Raw genomic sequence first — 18,633 nt, 5'->3', positions numbered from 1 at the left:
CATCTCACTGGGTTTTGTGGTCAACCTGTTTAGTGCAAAACATAAATTATGACAAAATATTCAGTTATGTTTACATCATTTATTGGTAGACGTCAAATGTTTTTTTATATTTAAAATATACTATGATTCTGCACAACTATAGGTGAATAACTAAGTAAATGTATAAAAACTGCAAATTCTTCAGTACAACTCGCTAATAAATATTTTAAAAAATGTGCTTCTTTTTAATTCAATGAAACATGTACATTCAAAAAGACAACTGCTTGTGAGTAATAAGGACAACATCATGATCTCCTGTTTGTAATGAGAGCTCAGCACTTTGTACTTCCTGGTGATCATTTGATTGAAAAGCTACATCCTGCAGCCCAGCTCATTTTGCTGAGCATCTAATGAGTGTTACAAGGGAATCAGGTGTTCCTCAAAGCATATGGGAAACGTCTCTGACAACACAATAAGAACGAAAGCGTCAGAAAAACTGAATCAACATTTTTCCTGGTACAAAACAAACAAATACACCCCACAAGATAATCAGATGCAGTTTAGTTCAGAAAAGTGAGAAGACAAAACTGTGTCCACAGGCATGTTAAGTGGTTGGATCAAAGCTCTTTTTTCTCGTCAGAGCTGAAAATTGTTGATGAAGATGGGATAGTCATCTTTTCAGTTAAAGCTGACGACGCAAACACAGAAGACAGACGTAGTAGGATGTGTCAGCTAAAAGTTTTTTTTTCTTGACTGAACATTTCATAAACAGAGACTGTGGGAACAGATTTGGGCAAATTTGCCCATGAGCATGTGTGAAAAAGTGTTCAGTTTTTCATAAAATTTGTCGCCCAGCTGTACGTCTGCGCAAACATTACAGTTACTTAACTATACTACACTCAAAAGGTTCATTCACCCAGTATAAGAATTTCACACCAGTGCTGCAATCAGGTTTGTTTCTCTACAGGGTCGTCCGGGAAGTGAAGGGTCAAAAGTCCTCAAACAGGTCCTCTGCTGCCGAACTTGCTGCCGCAGCATCTGCGGAGCGCTGGGGCGTCTGCTGCTTACTGGATCCTGCAGGGATGCCGCTGCACGCACACACAAACACACACAAACACCAGTCACACGAAGAGAGAGGGGAACAGGTCAGCAGGCTAATGAGGCTGGTTTACAGGAGAGTTTTCCTCTTAAGACAGGAAGTGTATCATGTGGCCCATAAGGAGCAAGACTGGAAACACATGGGCGACTTTTATACCTGTGGGTTGAGACCTATGCAATCGTGTGTGCTTGTAATGGTGGAGAGGCAGCTCCCCCACTTTAGGCAGACAATGTCAAACACTTGATGAAATTAAAAATAGCATATGTTAATGCAGAGCATCGCATTTGTTACCAGCCTCAGCTTCACAGCTTCTGTGTATTCTGTTTTAACCCCAACGCCCCATCGCATGCTGTTTAAGAGCTAGAAAAGGGGATGAAAGAGGGATCAAGGATGCACAGTGGGAAGCAGAAAAACCGACGTTACAGCCCACTGCTGTAAAAGTCAAGGCCTCGCATAAGCTTGTTGGCGGTCGCACGTATGTAAAACTCCATTCTTACAGTAACTCTTCAGTGAAGCATAAGTAAAAGGTGCCTTCCTTATACCAGTCAGTCGTCGCGGCGCACACGGCCACATGCCGCCCATAAGACCCACAGACGAACCTCATGTCCCCCAGCAACAAGTCCAGCCGTCACTTGATCAAAACCATCTACTTCAAACGAATTCAGGCCAACACATAATCAAATATATCCACGGTTGGCAGCCGGCACAGTCTTAGGTTCTCGTGTAGAATCGTAGTGTATCTGCATCTCTGTCAGAGCCCTGAAAACCAAAACCGGCCCAACGACCCACATTTCCTTTTTATAATTCTGTCCGTGCCCCACTGTTGCCTCGGATTATTTAGTTCAGTCTGCTGGACAAGACAAGCTACTTCACATGTTCTGATGTGTTTGTGATCTGCTCACTACACTGCAACACTGTGCTGAGGCATCCATTAATTCAGCTCTTTTCACAGTGTTATCATGGATCATGGATTTTACAACATCCACACAGTAATAAACTTGCAATTAAGACCAGATACAACAAGACTACATATATGTAAAAAGACCCCATGAAACCAAACTCTATTGGCTCTATTGAGGTTTTTAGCTTCTTTTGAGTCCACAACTTGCTTCCTCAGTGTTGGTAGACAGAACATTCAGAACACTCAGATCTATCCAATGGAAACAAACATCACAGCTCGACTACTGTGCATCACTTCCAGCTTACTGCATGTGTGAATGACTGATTACAACCCAGACGACACTGTAGAAGAAGCATCGTGTCAGTAGCTGCTTTTCAAAAAACGATAAAGATAAAGCCCCATTATAACGGTGATCGGCTAATAGGAACGGGAAGACTGGTGTGAGAAAGTAGAGGTCTGGAGCCCGTGTGTAAATCATTACCAACTGTATGACAAACACTGCTGAACTTCTGGAACCCGTTAAGAGGAAACAAGAGACGTGTTCAGTGGAGAGCAGTTCCACGCTGCTGCCACGACGGACCACCGGAGACTTGGACACATGGCAGAGGGTCCTTTCAGCCTTGAGAGGGGAGGCCGAGCCCGAGCGGCGGACACACGGGAGCCCCCACCGAGAGCTGGTGTGCTCACGTACCAACGCTCCAGCATCTGCAACATGCACCGGTTTGGAGAAACTAAACAGAGCTGCAGGGGGGATCGTTTTGTCTAAACTGAAACTTCAAACGGCAAACGTCCATCACTTAAAGTTTCAGCTCACCGTCCAAACTCAGAGCTACAGAAATGCTTTAACTGCATTTAACCATGTTTAGACTATTGCAAAAGCTTCACCTTGTGCTTTTTGTTTTGAAGCTTAAGTTACCTGTGACCCATTTCGCTGTGACAAAAGAGCCTCTCAGGCCTGCAAAACTGTGTGGTGATGCAAAATACAAACACACACAGACTCATGTCTTGTAGTGATTATGTGTGATGGCTAGGAGCAATGTTTGATGGTTTACAGAACCGGTCCTTGGAGACGGTTTCACTGAAGGTTTCATTTAGTGTCTTTTCATGGGAACAGTCTTTTCAGCGCACATACGTTTTCATCTTACAAACATGGATGTGAAAGAGAAATGAACAACAAGAGGTTTAACAGAATTAAAATCCCCAGAATGTTCCAGTTGTAGATGGCTGGGGAAATAAGATCCTCGTATCAGAATGAGATAAGAGGATGAATTTAAAGGTCTAATGTTAGCACAGTTTAGCAAAAAGACCAGTAGCTTGAAGAGTCTCATCCAAAAAACACTGTGGGAGCTCATCTAAAGGTGAACCTTCAAAGTACGGGTTCCATCCTCCCTGAGTGTTTGTCAGTGTTATCACCGACCCCGTTGACCCAACGTCTCCCTTGGTTGAGTCAGAAAATCAGAAAAGGCCAACAAGACTGGCCAGCTGTTTAAAAAAAACTGCTGATGAAGGTCTGTGAACCTTTATGGAGAGATTTAATCCAGTCCCATGTTGATGTTTTATTCTGTGAATTGGCAGCAATTGCGACTCTAAGCTAAAAATAACAGTGGCCCCAAATGAGAAAACTGATTTGGGGCCTAAATTTGTTTAACCTGACAGCTGCAGTCAGTTTGGATGAATTCAGTTATAAATTTGCGGCACCTTTGACTGGCTGCTGCAAAGCCTCATGGGTATGAGCCATAGAGAAATGGTCCAAAACAAAAGGAACAAAAAAACAAGATGTGTTTCTTAGAAACACAAATCATTCATCATGATGGCAGCAATATAAAATTTGACTGTTACAATATTCTGGACATGTCGGCTCAGAAGCCTTGAGAACAATGGTTAAAAATAAGGGGAGAGACAAAAAAACCTTCTTTTACAACGTTGTTGGCTAAACCTGTGGGATGATGTGAGATTTGGTAAACACTGAAGTCACACATTTAAAATGATACAAATTGTCAATCTTTCAGTCCTACCGTACATTACAGCACTCTGCAGAGGACCAGTGAATGAGAGATCCAGACAAAAGACGTGTTACTAGACTTTAGCGTTAACAGACTCATTTGTGTACTGGTCCATTCATCTCATGTTCTGCTCATGTGACCTTCATGCGCTGTAGCTCCCTATAGGTTCTTTTACCTGTTGTGCAGGTCAACTAAAAGACAGAGTGAGGAGAGACCAAACAAGAGGTAAACGGGTTGAGCAGTGATGGCGACTGAAACAACAATAGCTGAGTGTAGCTGTGCCAGCAGCCCCGAACCCCCCGCGTTAACAGCCACCTCTCAGACAAAGGCCCTTCTTCTGCAGCCGCTCTTTGCCAGCTCAGAGGGGGAGCAGCTTCTGCAGCCATCCAGCACGCAGCCAACCACAGCTGCTCCTCAGCTCACTGCTGCTTCTTGTTGTAGCAGTCAAGGCTCATAATAAGCATCGGCAATGGGCACCGCTACCAAGTGACAGCAGCAGGGGATGGATGGCACCACTTTACGGCCATCTGCATAAGGCACAGTTTACAGTTGCTGGCGCTCGGAGGAGCTTGGACACAATATATTCATCCTCTGTTGGATGGAGACAGAAACAGCGTCAGACTGAGATGTTGCCTTGGAGCACGCTCAAACTGGCCGGATCCAAAAAGAAACTAATGGGAGACATGAGCACAAGAGCAACAGTCTTGCGAGGTTCTGGATGTGGTGTTGAAGGGCTTCGCAGCTGTATCGTGGTTTTCAGTCTGACTCCAGACACAGGGAGACACAACAGAAAGGAGAAATTAAGAAGGTTCCATAAGCGTTTCTTTGGGATCAGTGACTGACTTTGGCTATTACTGCAAGTCCAGGACCCCCCCTAGAAATCCCACTGCTGCCCTGTGTTCAGACCACAAAGCAGTGGCATTCAGCAATGTCCAGGATCTAAACGTGTGGTTAACCGAACTACGAAAAACACATTTTCTCACTGAGTTGTGGCTCAAGAGTAAAGCATTTGTTTAACAATTGTAGGGGGATATGTCGAAGTGTTCTTGGGCAAGATACTGGAAGCCAAGCTGCCCACCAGGGCAGTCGGGTATGAGACTGAACAGCAGAGTGGCAGTGCGGCAAGCTTATATTTGACATAACCACTAATAATTTTGATGACATTCTCAGGAATACTTTGAGTCAATGTCTTCAAAGATGAACAGATTATATTTGATGTTCTGAGGTCAAAGGTTAAGATGACTGAGATCTATAAATTCAGAAGAAAGAGAAGAAATGACAGTAGAGAAGCGCACATTAGCTACAGGAGCACTCATTAGTGGAGCCGCATTTTCACAAAGACCAGAGTGGAAAGGTCTCTTCCCCTGAGGCCAACTCCACCGGTAGTCTCCTAAACCAGCTGGCCTGCCTAAAGCCAAGGGCAGTGTGTGTATGTGTGGTCAAGCAGAAAAGACACAATCGTGAAGCAGCTGAAGCCCAGTGGCAGGAACCATAAAGCCGCAGGACAACCCTGGACTTTTATTGCCAATAAACTTCGAGAGCTGAATCTGATATTCCTGCTCAGAGGAATGCTGTAAATGTGATAACGCCCTGAAGGTGCGCAGATGGGCTTCATCACTGGACACGAGTGGAAACCGCTGGATGAAGGGGTTACGGGAATCTTTTTGGGGTTTGGTTCAGCCCCACATTACCTTCCATTCCTGTGTGTGGCGACATGTTTAGTCATTTTAGGTCGTAACTTGTGAAACAAATTGAGCAAATATGGATCCATTCCATCGCAGAATGAGATGTAAGCACAATTGGTTGGCTTAGTTTTAATAAACGATTTCCAAGTCTAAAGTTTTAGCCACAGCGGTAAAAATAAAACAATATTTGAGGGCAGCCACAGCAGACGTTCGACTGTTAAACTGCAGTTCAGCCCGTCTTAAAGCTGATCCAGTGCAACTAATTCTGAGTCCTACATCCAAACTTCCTGCCAAGCGCACGCTAGAACGTTTCCAGCTGCACCTTTTCCATCACTGTTTGACAGAACAATGGGTCGGTTCCGTACCAACAAGTGCGAGTTCCATCAATGAATTATTCTAAAGCACTATTATAGCTATAAACCAAGGACCAGAGATGCAGTTGGATGAGAGAATGACACCACACCTGGTGAGGTTATCAGCCTCCAACGATGATAAACGCTTAGAGGGCCACTAAATGACCTGACGTAAAGAGGGGGCTTTATGATGTTTGCTTTCCCCACTGAAGGTGGAAACAGGGGGCGTGAAGACACAAGTGGGAGAAGGTGAAGACAAAGCGAATGGGACACAAAAAAGAAGAACCTCCAAAGAACAAATGACAAAATACACAAGGATTTCCAGACAGATACGATCTTCTCCTGATTTTTGTTCTGCAGTAAAACAAAAGGGAGGTGCATGGAAAAAAGCCATTTCAGAGGACTGTGTCTGTGCTATTTTAGGTTGGAGGTGCGACTGCCTGGCTGCATTAACACATAAAAGGATAAGAGCACAAGCAGTTTACTGGCTTCAGCACAAGGCCTGTAAACTCCCCCGAGACAATTAAGTGACGGCACAAAGCAGGAAACTGTGATGAAGGAGGAGCTGCTTTTCACACGTTGTGCAAACAAACGAATGGCGTGGCGTGTTTTGGTTATACTCGGTTGTACCTCTTTCTCTGGGAGGTCGGTGGGTTTGGCCGTTTGATGGCGGGGTCGGGGGCGCCGAGGTGACGAAAGCGCCGCTTGCGACAGGGGGCCACGTCTGTGAGGTCCTTCAGGCTGTCATCCAGGGAGCTCGGGGTGGTGGTCTCTGAGGAGAACAGGGTTTTACATGAAGTCTGACATCTCTAAGGGGAACACTCGTAACTCTACAGCAGGAAATTCTATTGTGCCCATCCTGAGCCCACTTTTAGCTTTATTTAAAGTGTGTGGCTCTCATGACAAATTATTTCAGGAACCATTTCGGGTCAACAATGGATTGTTTTACTGAATTCACCCGCAGTAACGCTAAAAGCAGACACCAAACACACAAACAAAACCTTAAACTTCCTCATTGTGGCCACGTCCCTTTCCCTTTTGTCCAGCGTCTGCTGGCTAAACTCACAGCAGCCTGCATCCCTGTCGTAGCAACAGAAACAACACAGGCCCTGTGATCCTCTCCCGATCAGACGGAGGGGAAAGCCCAGGAAACGGGGACACCTACGTCGCCCAAATAGCCTTAAATGGATCAAATCAACCCAACCTGGCTGTGGCCGATTTCACTTCTGAGGAAATGGAAAACTCAGACATAAACATTAACGGCTGAGGGGAGGGCCAAAAAGAAAAAAGTCCCCAGAAAACCCTCGCAGCCCTGTTCAGTTCTGTGATCGACCGGTTTGATTCTGCTCAAATCCATCCAAACTGTAACCTACACCTACTGTACGGTCCACACAGCTCAGCTCCGACTAATCACATCCAGGCCTCTGGGAGTCTGATGAAGTGTACTGTCAACGTCAGAAGGTTCTTGTATTCTAAAAGGTGTTTTTGAGGCCCACTACACTGCACTACATAATTCCCCAGTGAAGTCATGGTTAGTTTCTGGGCATGTGTAACACACTCAGCTCCCATGACAACAGCTCCCCAAAATATCAGATTCATGTTCAAATTGTGAAAAAAAAAAACTTTCCTATTAACTGTCTTACTGTCTGTTACTATTCTGATGTCACTGACTTGGAAGCAGCCACACCTCCATCAGGTGTTTTCCATAGACGTTAAAGAAAAATACATGACGTGTTGGTTGCTTTGGACCACATCCATCTTGTGGAGAGGCCCAGTCAACGCTCAGGCAGAATTAGTCTAGGCTGAAGCGGATCTGTAACGAAGAACGAGCGCTGCCGCTGTGCAGGTCTAGTCCACAGCTACATTTGAGAGTATTGCTACCTAAGCAGATTAAATACTGAGTCACTTAGTTAATCCTACAATCACTCTGTTTAATGCATGTCTTTAATAAGTAAGTATTATAAGTATTATCAGCTTACAATAAGGTTCTGATCTCATCCCAAATTGATTAATTGCCGGTTTACGGTTGTTTTACTTGAGAGATGAGATTAATGTTGATTGAACACCAAGAACTGGCGTCTGATATGAAGTCTTCCACGGTGCTGCAGGAGTAGAGAGCGTACCCAGAGTTGACGGCGCCCCCTCCGGCTCCTCGTCCGTGCTTCCTCCATAGTCATCCTCCTCAGCATCTCGCTCCCCCTGATCTGACTGTGGTTTCACCGAATCCTCCTTTTTCGGTCTTTCAGAACTAGCAATGTCAAAATCGCCACAAAAATTATAAATTACAAAGTTGCCCAATTTTAAATGCGTGACTCTGGGATCACATAATTGCAGCACAAGACGTCAAAGCCTGTTGAGAAATGTGTTGAGCAACTTTATTTTCTGGATTCACTACAATGAAAGTAATGCAGAACATCTCAATTACATTTGGTTGAGGAAACTACAAAGTTGTCCCACAGAGTTAAAGATGAGAATGGTTCAAACTCTCTAAGGCTTTGTTGGTTAAGCGGTGGGACTGTAGCATCTAGTTAGAAGGAACGGCATACCTCGCTTCCTGGAGACGTGTGACAGCCTCCTGCAGACTGCGAATTTTGGCCTTCTTCTCGTTCAGGACCAGGACAAACCGAGAGTACAGCTCTGCCTCCAGGGCTTCTTTACCACCAGCATAACGCTTCAGTCTTAAAAATACAGAAACATGTTTCCAAACGTCAGCACATCAACTGGTCAGCGTGTTCGCATTCACCATTAACACTCTTGCGTCTTATGTTTATCTCTAGTAAAGCAACAGCCCCTTAGGATAAGGAGATTATCTGAGATGTCTAGAAGCCATGACTCAGTTCCGGACGTTAATGAATGTAGATTGCCAACTAAAGAGATTTGAATTGTGGCAACACAACTAAGTGAAACAGTCAGATGCCAAATTGTTGTTCTAAGTAAAGAGGAGCTGCCTCAGCATAATGGATCTGTTTACTGCACAGCTGGATCATTGACCATGTCTCTGTGGTCATGATCTTACAAACTGCTGCACTTTATATCCTAAAATGTCTTGTGTCCATAAACTCTTAAGCATTCTTATTGTTTCCAGGTTTACATGTGGTGGTCTTAGAGGTTTGATCATTGTGATAGCCCATGTCCAGAGCCAAACCAACAGTGGACATATTCTTTTAACACATATTGTGTTAGAGTCAAGCCTGACAGATCAGATTCCTCTGTGCTCTATTGTCTGTTGTCCAAAACGTATTGTAGCATATCAATTAGCACACACTCAGTGTAGTTTATTTGAACACAGTGACACATTCAGCCTTCACTGATCCATTCGTGAACAGAGGATAGAATCTGTTTGATGTAACCTGATCTTGACTTGACTTCAGTCCTATTTATACAAAAACAAAGAAAAACACTTATGGGTTCATGAGGAAATTCATAAGCAGAAATGTTTGATTAACTAAGATCCAGAGGGAAATAAAAGACTGCCCTGAAAGTCTATCGCAGTTTCATTTTCAAAGAAGACACGTGATGAATGAATAACCTTTAAATTGGCAAACATGGGGAGGTCATTCAAAATGCGTTGGATTATAACTCAGTGTATTAGCAGTTGGGCAATAACTCAGACTCAAGTGGTGATTCATAAATGGAGAAGCCAGAAAATTATAAGTTTCATCTTGTTGTTGGGCAAGAGCCTCTGGTCATCTATTTTACAATAGAGGACTTCCTGAATTTAATCTTTTGCTGCAGGCGCAAATGTAAGCTGAAATATCAGCTTTAAACTCCCAGTAACTGTCATAAATATGATTTACATCAGTGTAAACAGCCAGTAGATACTCCCGATGTGGAAACCATCCCCTAACTCCGTCTGTTTTTTGTTTTGAGCACCTTGGATGCTGTGTAATGTGTTTTCTGTAAGTTTACTCTGTTGTGATACGCTGCTGCTCTCGTCTAAGTCTCTGGTTCTCCTCCTCCAGTCTCTGGTTATGGTGCTCCAGTGCATTTCCCCTCTGGAGGCTGTGAATCAGTAAACTCCTCACTGCCTCCGCCGGCTCTGGGATGGCCTCCAGCAAAACGGAGCCCAAACTGAACTGGAAAAGAGAAGCACGAGGAAAAAACCAATAGAGCTCATCATTTAAGAAGTATCACAAGATGATGGACTCAAAAGATGGACGAAAGGAAAGTGCATTAAATAACACAAAACATGGCACCTTTAGTCACTGACCCAGATTTTAGGCAAAGCAAATGACGTCATCACGCGTGTCTGACTTAAAATCAAAACTCTGAATAACTAGCGTTGAATTAATAAGTCTATAATTATTGCTGAAAATGATCAAGCTCTGACATAACATGAACTATCCCCTGCTGTCTGCGGTGCTGATGATGTTTAGTGTATCTGGACCTACTCTTACTGCTACTACATGCAACCGACACATCAGGCGTCAGGTTTTTGACCTGGGTGCACATGCACACGCGTGCACATCCAAGTTCGTTGACCTTTAGGAAACTAGGGTTCTTCTCAAACGTGCTCCACACAGATAAGAGTCAGCAGTGTGACCACCACCAGTGACCTATCTCACCACGCAATGCCTACATTAAAACCCTGCTGGTCTGTTTGTGCTTAACAGGCTGGAGTAAAAGCTGGCGTATTGCAACAGGAACCCTGACTATTAAGTATGGACAAGTTTACTCCAAGAAGCATAAATGTTGAATACACTGTACAATTCACAGCTCTGCATAAAATAACCAACAGTGCTCCAACGATACATGAAGGTCCTTAGAGCCAGGATTTCTATCAATGTCTCACACAGAACTCTTTATATAGTAATTAGACAAACGTCAGACTGCTGAAAACAGATTCCTTAATTAACAGTTGCTAAATTGTGGTTTAGTTATTACCTGACATAAGCGAGTACTGCGTGTAAGCATATGATGTTTTCATCTCTTCCTTCTCTACCTCATCCTCTCTCCTGCTCACTGACTCCATGTTTTCCCACACTGTGTGTCTAATATCCGCCAGCAATTACTTCACTACCTCTCAGAAATGTTAAGTAAACAACCTCAATAAGTGAAGCATTGCTTAAAATGGAAATACTACTCCTGCTCGTCTGGCAAACGGCATTTACAGTAATACACACTCAGGCAGCATTAGGCTCTAAATTGTTACAGTTGTACCTGCTGCAAGTGCTTCGGCCGTCACCTCGCTGCTCTTTTTGGGGTAGTGGGTTTTAAAGTTACTGGTCAGAGCCTGACGTTGTTGTCTGGTCTGAGAGACCAGTGGCTTTAGCTGAACAGACTTGGCCGAAAGGCTGTTGATGTGGGCAAAAGCTCCCTGTGTTGTCATAGAGATGCTTCAGTTTCAAAAGCCATTTCTGACTCACTGATTCACACTAATTATCTGAGAGGGCTCTGTGTGCAGCTCCACCCATCCCAAATTTAATGCCAAAGTGGCTGAATGGTGAAGTAATTAACATAGTCAGATGTGTATGGGAAATAATAAGCCTGACTCCAAACAGAGTACACCCAGGAGGAGAGTGCGCTGAGCTGAATTTGTAAACGAGGATCCAGCAGTTCATCTGGATCCAGGTGAGGCTAAAAATTGAATCATGATTAAATGTTACAAACTACAGCACATCCCTTAATGTGGCACTCTGCTCTCACCAGGAGCCGCATTTGACATGTTTGTGTGTGTTACACACGTGGACAGGCATGACCACACACCCACGCACGCCTGGTATGCCGACCTCCTCAGGTAACATCTGCACATGTGTCTGCTGTGGGACAGGAGCGGCGATTAGAGGGGAATGAGCAGGTATTCAACTGAAGCCTTTCATTAGCACTTTCAACTTAGCAAAAGATGAATTAGTGTTAGTTGTTTTTATGTTGAGCAAGAGAACCCATCTGATGACGCATAACTGTTCCTCTCACTCTTAAAACAGAAGGAATTTCCCCATTGCCACAACAGATGCATAAAATTTCCCACTGTGTCATTAGAAACTATGGTAACAAAGGGTTTGTATCTAAAACCTGAATGAGTACGGTCTCATCAACCTGACCCCTGAAAAGATTACTTAGGAAATTGCAAAACATTGTCCTGCTGTCCAACTTCCCTCATGTCTGTTCTCACAAGATCAAATCCAAGCAGAAAATGTTATTTTTTGGTAGCAGTTATTTGTTTGGTACCGTTTCCTAGCTATTGTTGGCAGAAGTGTACAAACGCCAAAATATATTATTAATCAGTTCTGCAGCTGATAAAATCTTCCCACATAAACAGGACTGACACTAAATGCAGTTAATGTCCCATTTTGCAACCTCCATGGTGACTTTCTAAAATGTTTGGTAGAATCAAACATGAGCACAGCCTCGCAGAAGATCACAGCATTGGCACGGACTGAACCATGCAGCCACTACCTTTAGACCCACACGCTTCTGCAGATTTACAGCGGGCCTTCCTGCAGCGAGTGACTGATCAAAGCAGGGAAAAACGAACAAAAGTAGAAATGTTTGTGGGGCACGAAAACCCAAACAATGAACAAGAAAAGGACTAAAACACTAGAAGTCCACAGGATCATGCTTACAGCTCGTTGAGACATAAAAATAAATTAACAATACTTTTAGAATAAACCTCTGGAGTCCATTAACATCAAAACAGAGAGGAAGAAAATCGATCCTACAGCTATCCAGAAGTCTCGCAAATACACAACGTGCTTGTGGCATCTGTCACAAGAAGAACAAAAGTCAGACTTTAAGAAGCTTGACTACACTGTGACAAGATTTAAAGCCAGACATGAAACATTTGTGGTACATTTATTACATGATAGATCTATTAGAACTAAATGTGCTGGTGTGTGAACAGTCTAACGCGGCTCTGAAGATTAACTTGATTTGTGAACTGATGATCCAGATTATGTAAACCACATAAATCAAATCCAACCAAATACAACTAGCTATTGTGTCCGAAGACTCCCAGATTAAAACCAGACGGGAAAGATCCGTCTGTTCTCACACATGATTAATTGTAGCTATTATTGTAGTAGAAGAGTTCATTTACTGTACGTCTGTGGTGGAGTAACTCCTACCATCACTTGAAGCCACAACCTGAGTCTCTGAACAACGTTGTGAGTCTCAGGTTTCACGCTGTATTCGTAATTTTGCTGGTTCAGTTTAAGAATAAAAACATCCTGGCTGCACTTTTTCCTGCAGCTTTTGAACATCCAAGATAAAGAAATGCGCCACACTGACGTTGTGTGAAAGATGATGCTGCTGCTGAAGATAGCTTTAACCTCAGCAGTCAACTTCACAATTTAGATTTCATGTTGCTGCAGAAGTAGGGAACATCTTATATATTTATTACCAACTTAAGCAATAAGTAAGACCGCAAGACAAAGGTCAGAATGGCTTTTATTGGACAGAGAGCCCACAACAAGCCACAGTGTGTAGCATAGGCCTGGCCCAGGATAATCTGCTGATGTGTTTTGGTGTCTCACCAAAATGTCCTTTTGCACTTTCTCGTATTCCAATGTAACAGTGGATCTGCTGTGTGGTGGAGATGGCGTCAGCGTGAAGCCGTAGCTGATGGAGCTCTCTGCCCCCGTCAGCGCCTGTTGTAGGTCCTGAACGTACCTCTCCTTCTGCATCTCCAGCTCCTCTGCCTCCTGGCTTACAGCTGCCTCACTGACTGGACATACAGATGAAAGGCAGGCAACACGTAGAGCAACTGCAATATGTGGATTGTGATGAACCCATGTCGTACACATGTATGGTCAAACAGATGAGGTATCAGGTAAACGTAAAAATATGTCCGATTCCATGTAACATGTTACACGTGATTTATGCCGTGTGGAATTTCTACCTTCACCTCTCCAGGCATCCTGTCCATCAGTCAGCAGCATCTCGAAGCCTGAACCCAAACTCTGCCCCCTCCAGTCCACACGGAGGAAGTACGTGGAGTCCAACTCTGAAGAGATCTGTATTTCACGCACTGATGAGGGCATCCCTGAAGAAAACCAACACCAGATACCCTCTAATCAATTGAATCTAAAGGATCTTCTTGAAAAACTGTTTATTTTTTTAATGTTTTTACATTTCCACTCATTTATGGTGGACTTTGTTAAAGAACTTTGTTTTAAACCGTTTATAGACCTGGGACCAGCCATCCTGACTGCTATGTCAGACCCGGTGGAGGTCACACCTGTAGTTACATCTTTTTCCTGGCACCTGTCAAGCCTACTGCTCATGTGTCAGCCAGAGCTTCACCTACGCTACCCACGTCTTCAACCTGCATCCAGTTAAACAAGAACTAACTGTTCTGATTTTACAGCAGCTCCTCTGACATGCCAAGAACTGATCTGTACAGCATCAAATGCAAAGAGGGTGGTTGGGGGAGTTATTGTTATAAAGACAGAATAAGAGCACGACGACAGTCTGGAGGGAAAATGGAACTGTAAACCAACAGAAACCCCATAAGGCTTGGCAACAGGAAACCTAAAGGCCCCAACATGAGAAAACACAACGCCTGCCTGTCAGTAACTGCTTCAGAGCTGCCAACAAGACTAGTGGAGTGTGTGCAGAACATGAGACTGTCTGTATTAAGTATTGTGTGCACAAAACATTCAAAAAGCTGGTACTTTATTCAATAGACAAGACACAAAATCCATTTCATATTTCACTTTCAGTTATTTTTCTGATACAGATGAAGTTAGAATGCAAAATAACATTATCAGTCATCTTATTTGTCCCTAAAAACATAAAAGCTGGCCGCTTTATAAATAGTAATTGCAATCAATCTATTGTGAATTCAATAATTAAGTATTAAGGCTTAAGCACTTGGAATAAATGCTTTTTCATTGTTTTAAAATAAAACACTATTGACTAAGCCAAAAGACTACTGAGCTGGAATAACAATCTAACAAATTCTTAAGAAAAGCCCCATGAAAACCTCAGATGTACGAGTTTTCATTAACTACTTAAGCTTTGTGCAACCAAAATATCACAGCCGGGTCACACTGTCTTATTAGACCTAAGAACAGGCTTAACAGAGTAAAGCAGAGAAACTCACATCACTCACTGCTAATGACCAACCACCAACCTGCCGCCTGAACACAACCAGACACGTTTGTGCAGCTTCACCACTGTTCTTTGCAGCCAAATGTGTCACTCTCTCCACCACCGACACAGATCCATTGTAAAAACTGGGCCTGGCCTCCATGCAACCATGCTAAGATGCGGGCTCTGGTGAGCCCACGAAAGAGCGCATACTCCAACACACCACTTGGTGTGGGGACCCCCGGTAGTTCGGGTCTGTAGCTCCGCCCGTGCGCAGAAGCAGTTCTGTCCCAGTCGATTCGTGTTTTTCTAGGATTTTCCGCATATTCTATTCATCGATACAAACTATTTGACTTTAAAGACCCATTTTCAGGTGTGGCGACTTGAACGTCAGTGCCTAAACCTTGTGCCATGTCCGCGCGCAGTAGTTAACTTTAGCCTGAGTAGAGCTAGCTTGACATTAGCTAGCGCCTTGTTTGTAAACACGAGGCGCACAAAGAGTCGTTTACACGCCAAAACCAACGTGGTCGTGTCTGTCTTACCTGAGCTGTGGTGTGCGACTGTGTGTGTCGGTCCTAGACGTTGTTCGAGGTAGCAAATACGATCTTTAGATCTTTTAAAAACAACTGAATAGTGCCGGGAAGACCTGGAGTTGACGTCATCATCAGGCGACGCTCCCGTACAGCTGATAAAGGACGGTGCACTAGCACCAGTACCACTATTTACTATTTACTAATGCTAGTCCAAAAGGCAAAGACATTTGATAGACTGAACATTAAGATGAAGTTAGTAAAATGGTCTCATACAGAAAACGCAGACAAAAATAAATCGACAATTTCCACTGATTAATCTGAAATAATTAATCAGCTTCCATTTTCTTTTGCTTTCTTTTGTTTTAAATGATTGTAATTTACCGCAGCTGAAAAAAATGTTTTCCCTCTGTGTCTTGTTTTGCTCGACCAACAGACTGAAACTATTGAGCAGCTACTTGGTTTACTGTTGTGAAGAAAAATATGTACTGGTCAGATAAGTGAAGCTGTTAAACAGGTTCCAGATGAGCAAATCTCTCAACTGATTAATCACGGCAGCTTTTCACAACCAAAAGTATTGTAGTAGTTTTTATTCAAGGGTTTCATGTTTCAGTTTTGCACACAACAAGCAAACCACGTTAAGTGGTCAAATTAATATTCTTATTTCAGACCATATCTTCTGTTTGTTCTTACTTTGGCACAAAAACTCACATCCAGTGCTGGATTAAATCTTATCATCATTGACAAAATGTAAACTATCAACCACTTATACTTCACTTTCACATCCTCTATGTGGCTACAGGGGCCAGCTGGACAAATGTACCACATTGTGAGGAAGATTAATTTAGGGAATAATTCTGATCAAAGAGAAACACAGTAAGAAACCTCCCCATCAGTGTCCCTCTGTGTTGCTTTGGATTCCTTGTCCGAGAGGCAAAGGAAACAAGCTGTGTGCCACATGTTGTGAAGAGGGAAATGAAGAGATTAGTGCAAGACCGTGATTTAAGTTCTGCAAACAGACACTCTTTCCAAGAGTAATGACTCAGAGAAGCTGCTCGTCTATAAAAGTACGTCTATTAAACACACAGGGGCCCACAAGTCTTCACAGAGTAACCTGTGCAGCTTTTCTCAGTGACCTGAAAGATGATCACATGCACTAAATTCAGACTTGTTTATAAAAAAGTGGACCACGAATCCGAACTGAATGTTTTATTGGTGTAGTTGCCTTCGTTGATGATGTTGGTGCTGAAGTGTTTGTAATACATTAAGGGGGTCTGGACAATCTGGATTGGTGGTGGTAGTGAGAACCTTCAAGATGAGATCTAATTGGGACAAACACACACCATAACAACATGAAAACCACCCAAAATGTCAAAACTGCTCACATGAAAGTTTCAATTGTTTTAAAATCCTGATTACTCAACTTTTTGCTGCAGCGTGTGTGTGTCAAGGCATCATTTGATCGAACGTTAGATCATGTGGTGTACGCAGTGACACATTTGTGGTTCACTTCTTGGGAAATACGCCGTAACTTTGGAAAAAGTGTCTGTTGGTTTCCAATCATACATTAACATTGTAGACACTTGTACATCACGTTTTGTACTTTTCACAGTTTGCAGTCCTGCAGCTGAGTTCTTGCAAATCTCGACACATCTCTACTGTTTAAGACAGAAGACACAGACACTGGTGGGCACAGGTAAAGCATCTTTATGCCCAATGAAAAAATGAATTACATTTGGCAGCAGCGCACACACGGACATCCACACACTTCACACTGTATCTGTGAGTTTAAAGTATTATACTGATTCTCTCCTTTGTGTATTTGTTTGTATGTAAAGACCTAAAAGAGCAAAATGTATCACATATCACATTGACACAATGTAACAAATCTGCAAGCAAAAAACTATGCAACCACTTTATAAAAGGACCCTCAACCCAGACTCTGGTGTTTGTGTGTTTGCTGTTTTGTTGATTTGCCATAATCTAAGACCAAGAATTCTGTGATGCTCTGTCTGCATCCTTTGATCCCTTCTGATCTCATAACCACAGCTCAGGTTGACTTCTGCTCTTACTTGGCCACAGTTCGTTCTCTTTCTTTTTGTAATGAACTTGTCTTGTTAGCCCAGCAGTAATTCCTTCCTGTTTATCTACGTTTATTTCTCATTAACCGGGTCTTTTATATGCCTTCAAACTAATGTTCTCTCATTAACTCAAGAATCCCAAAAATAAATATTTGTTCATTTTGTGTTGTAGGATCAGAAGCAATTCCTACTCTATAATAATAAAAGAATGCATTATGATTAACCACTGGTCAGCACAGACATTAAAGCATTAAAGTGTTTCTAATGAAACATTTTCTACACAAAACCCAGGTCGCTGAGATCAGTGAGCTATAAACAGGCTGAGGATGGATGTTTATCTGTCCTCAAGCCTTTTACTGGACAGACACGTGTCTTTACGGGCTACAAACTCAAATGTTTGCTTGCTGTTCTCACAGCGCAGCTTGTTTTAAAGCTTGACTTGCACAAACACACATGCATCTTCTCAAAACAGAGAGGTGTGCGGTGTATGTGTAACGCATTAGAGGTGCGGATACAGTTGACTTTGAGTGCAGCTCCCTCCGTCCTGCCCACAGGCCTGAGTCAGGTGATCAAACCGGCCTCCTCATCACATCTAACCACACCTGTGCTTGTCTTATTATTATCAGTCGGGGTTGTTGACGTGCAGGTCTCCAGGGCTGAAGGACGGAGAACGCTGCGCCCAAAGTGAGCAGCTTGTCCGCATCCAACCGTGATGTGGAGGGTTTGCGTAAAACAAAGCTCCTTCTATCCAGTAATGGGCTTGTGATCACACTCTCACTTCGTCATTCCTAGAAACGCTCTCTGCCTTGGCTGAGTGAAACACACTTACTCAGTCCCTGATGAGGTTCTCCTGTGGTTTCCTCCTGCCATACGAGTGTCTGCTTCTGAAAACACAGACTGATCCCTATTAGCAGCCTTGTATACTCAATTATTGCAGAGCAAACCAAGCAGCGGCTGTGAACAAAGAGTTGA

The 18,633-nt window shown here is 43.3% G+C and overlaps 1 protein-coding gene across 3 annotated transcripts; it reads right to left on the bottom strand.

Annotated features, from left to right (window-relative positions):
- Positions 1-64: 64 nt before the first annotated feature.
- xrcc4 (X-ray repair complementing defective repair in Chinese hamster cells 4) lies at positions 65-15,755 on the bottom strand. 3 transcript variants are annotated; one of them, XM_029168762.3, is made up of 8 exons: positions 15,593-15,755; positions 13,858-14,001; positions 13,493-13,683; positions 9,930-10,096; positions 8,567-8,698; positions 8,144-8,268; positions 6,651-6,792; positions 65-1,067 (listed from the first exon to the last, which is right to left on the bottom strand). In XM_029168762.3, the coding sequence occupies exons 2-8, from the start codon at positions 13,997-13,999 to the stop codon at positions 968-970; spliced, it is 999 nt and encodes a 332-aa protein (XP_029024595.1). In that variant the 5' UTR covers positions 14,000-14,001; positions 15,593-15,755; the 3' UTR covers positions 65-967. The 3 variants fall into 3 exon arrangements, with proteins under 3 accessions (XP_029024595.1, XP_029024597.1, XP_029024596.1); XM_029168764.3 differs by lacking the exon at positions 15,593-15,755 and adding an exon at positions 15,064-15,328; XM_029168763.3 differs by lacking the exon at positions 15,593-15,755 and adding an exon at positions 15,094-15,328.
- Positions 15,756-18,633: the final 2,878 nt, after the last annotated feature.

Source organism: Betta splendens, chromosome 12 (genome assembly GCF_900634795.4).
Source record: "Betta splendens chromosome 12, fBetSpl5.4, whole genome shotgun sequence".
NCBI lineage: Eukaryota > Metazoa > Chordata > Actinopteri > Anabantiformes > Osphronemidae > Betta > Betta splendens.
Note: the sequence above shows the minus strand (reverse complement) of the source record. Positions and strands in the feature narration are given on the sequence as shown.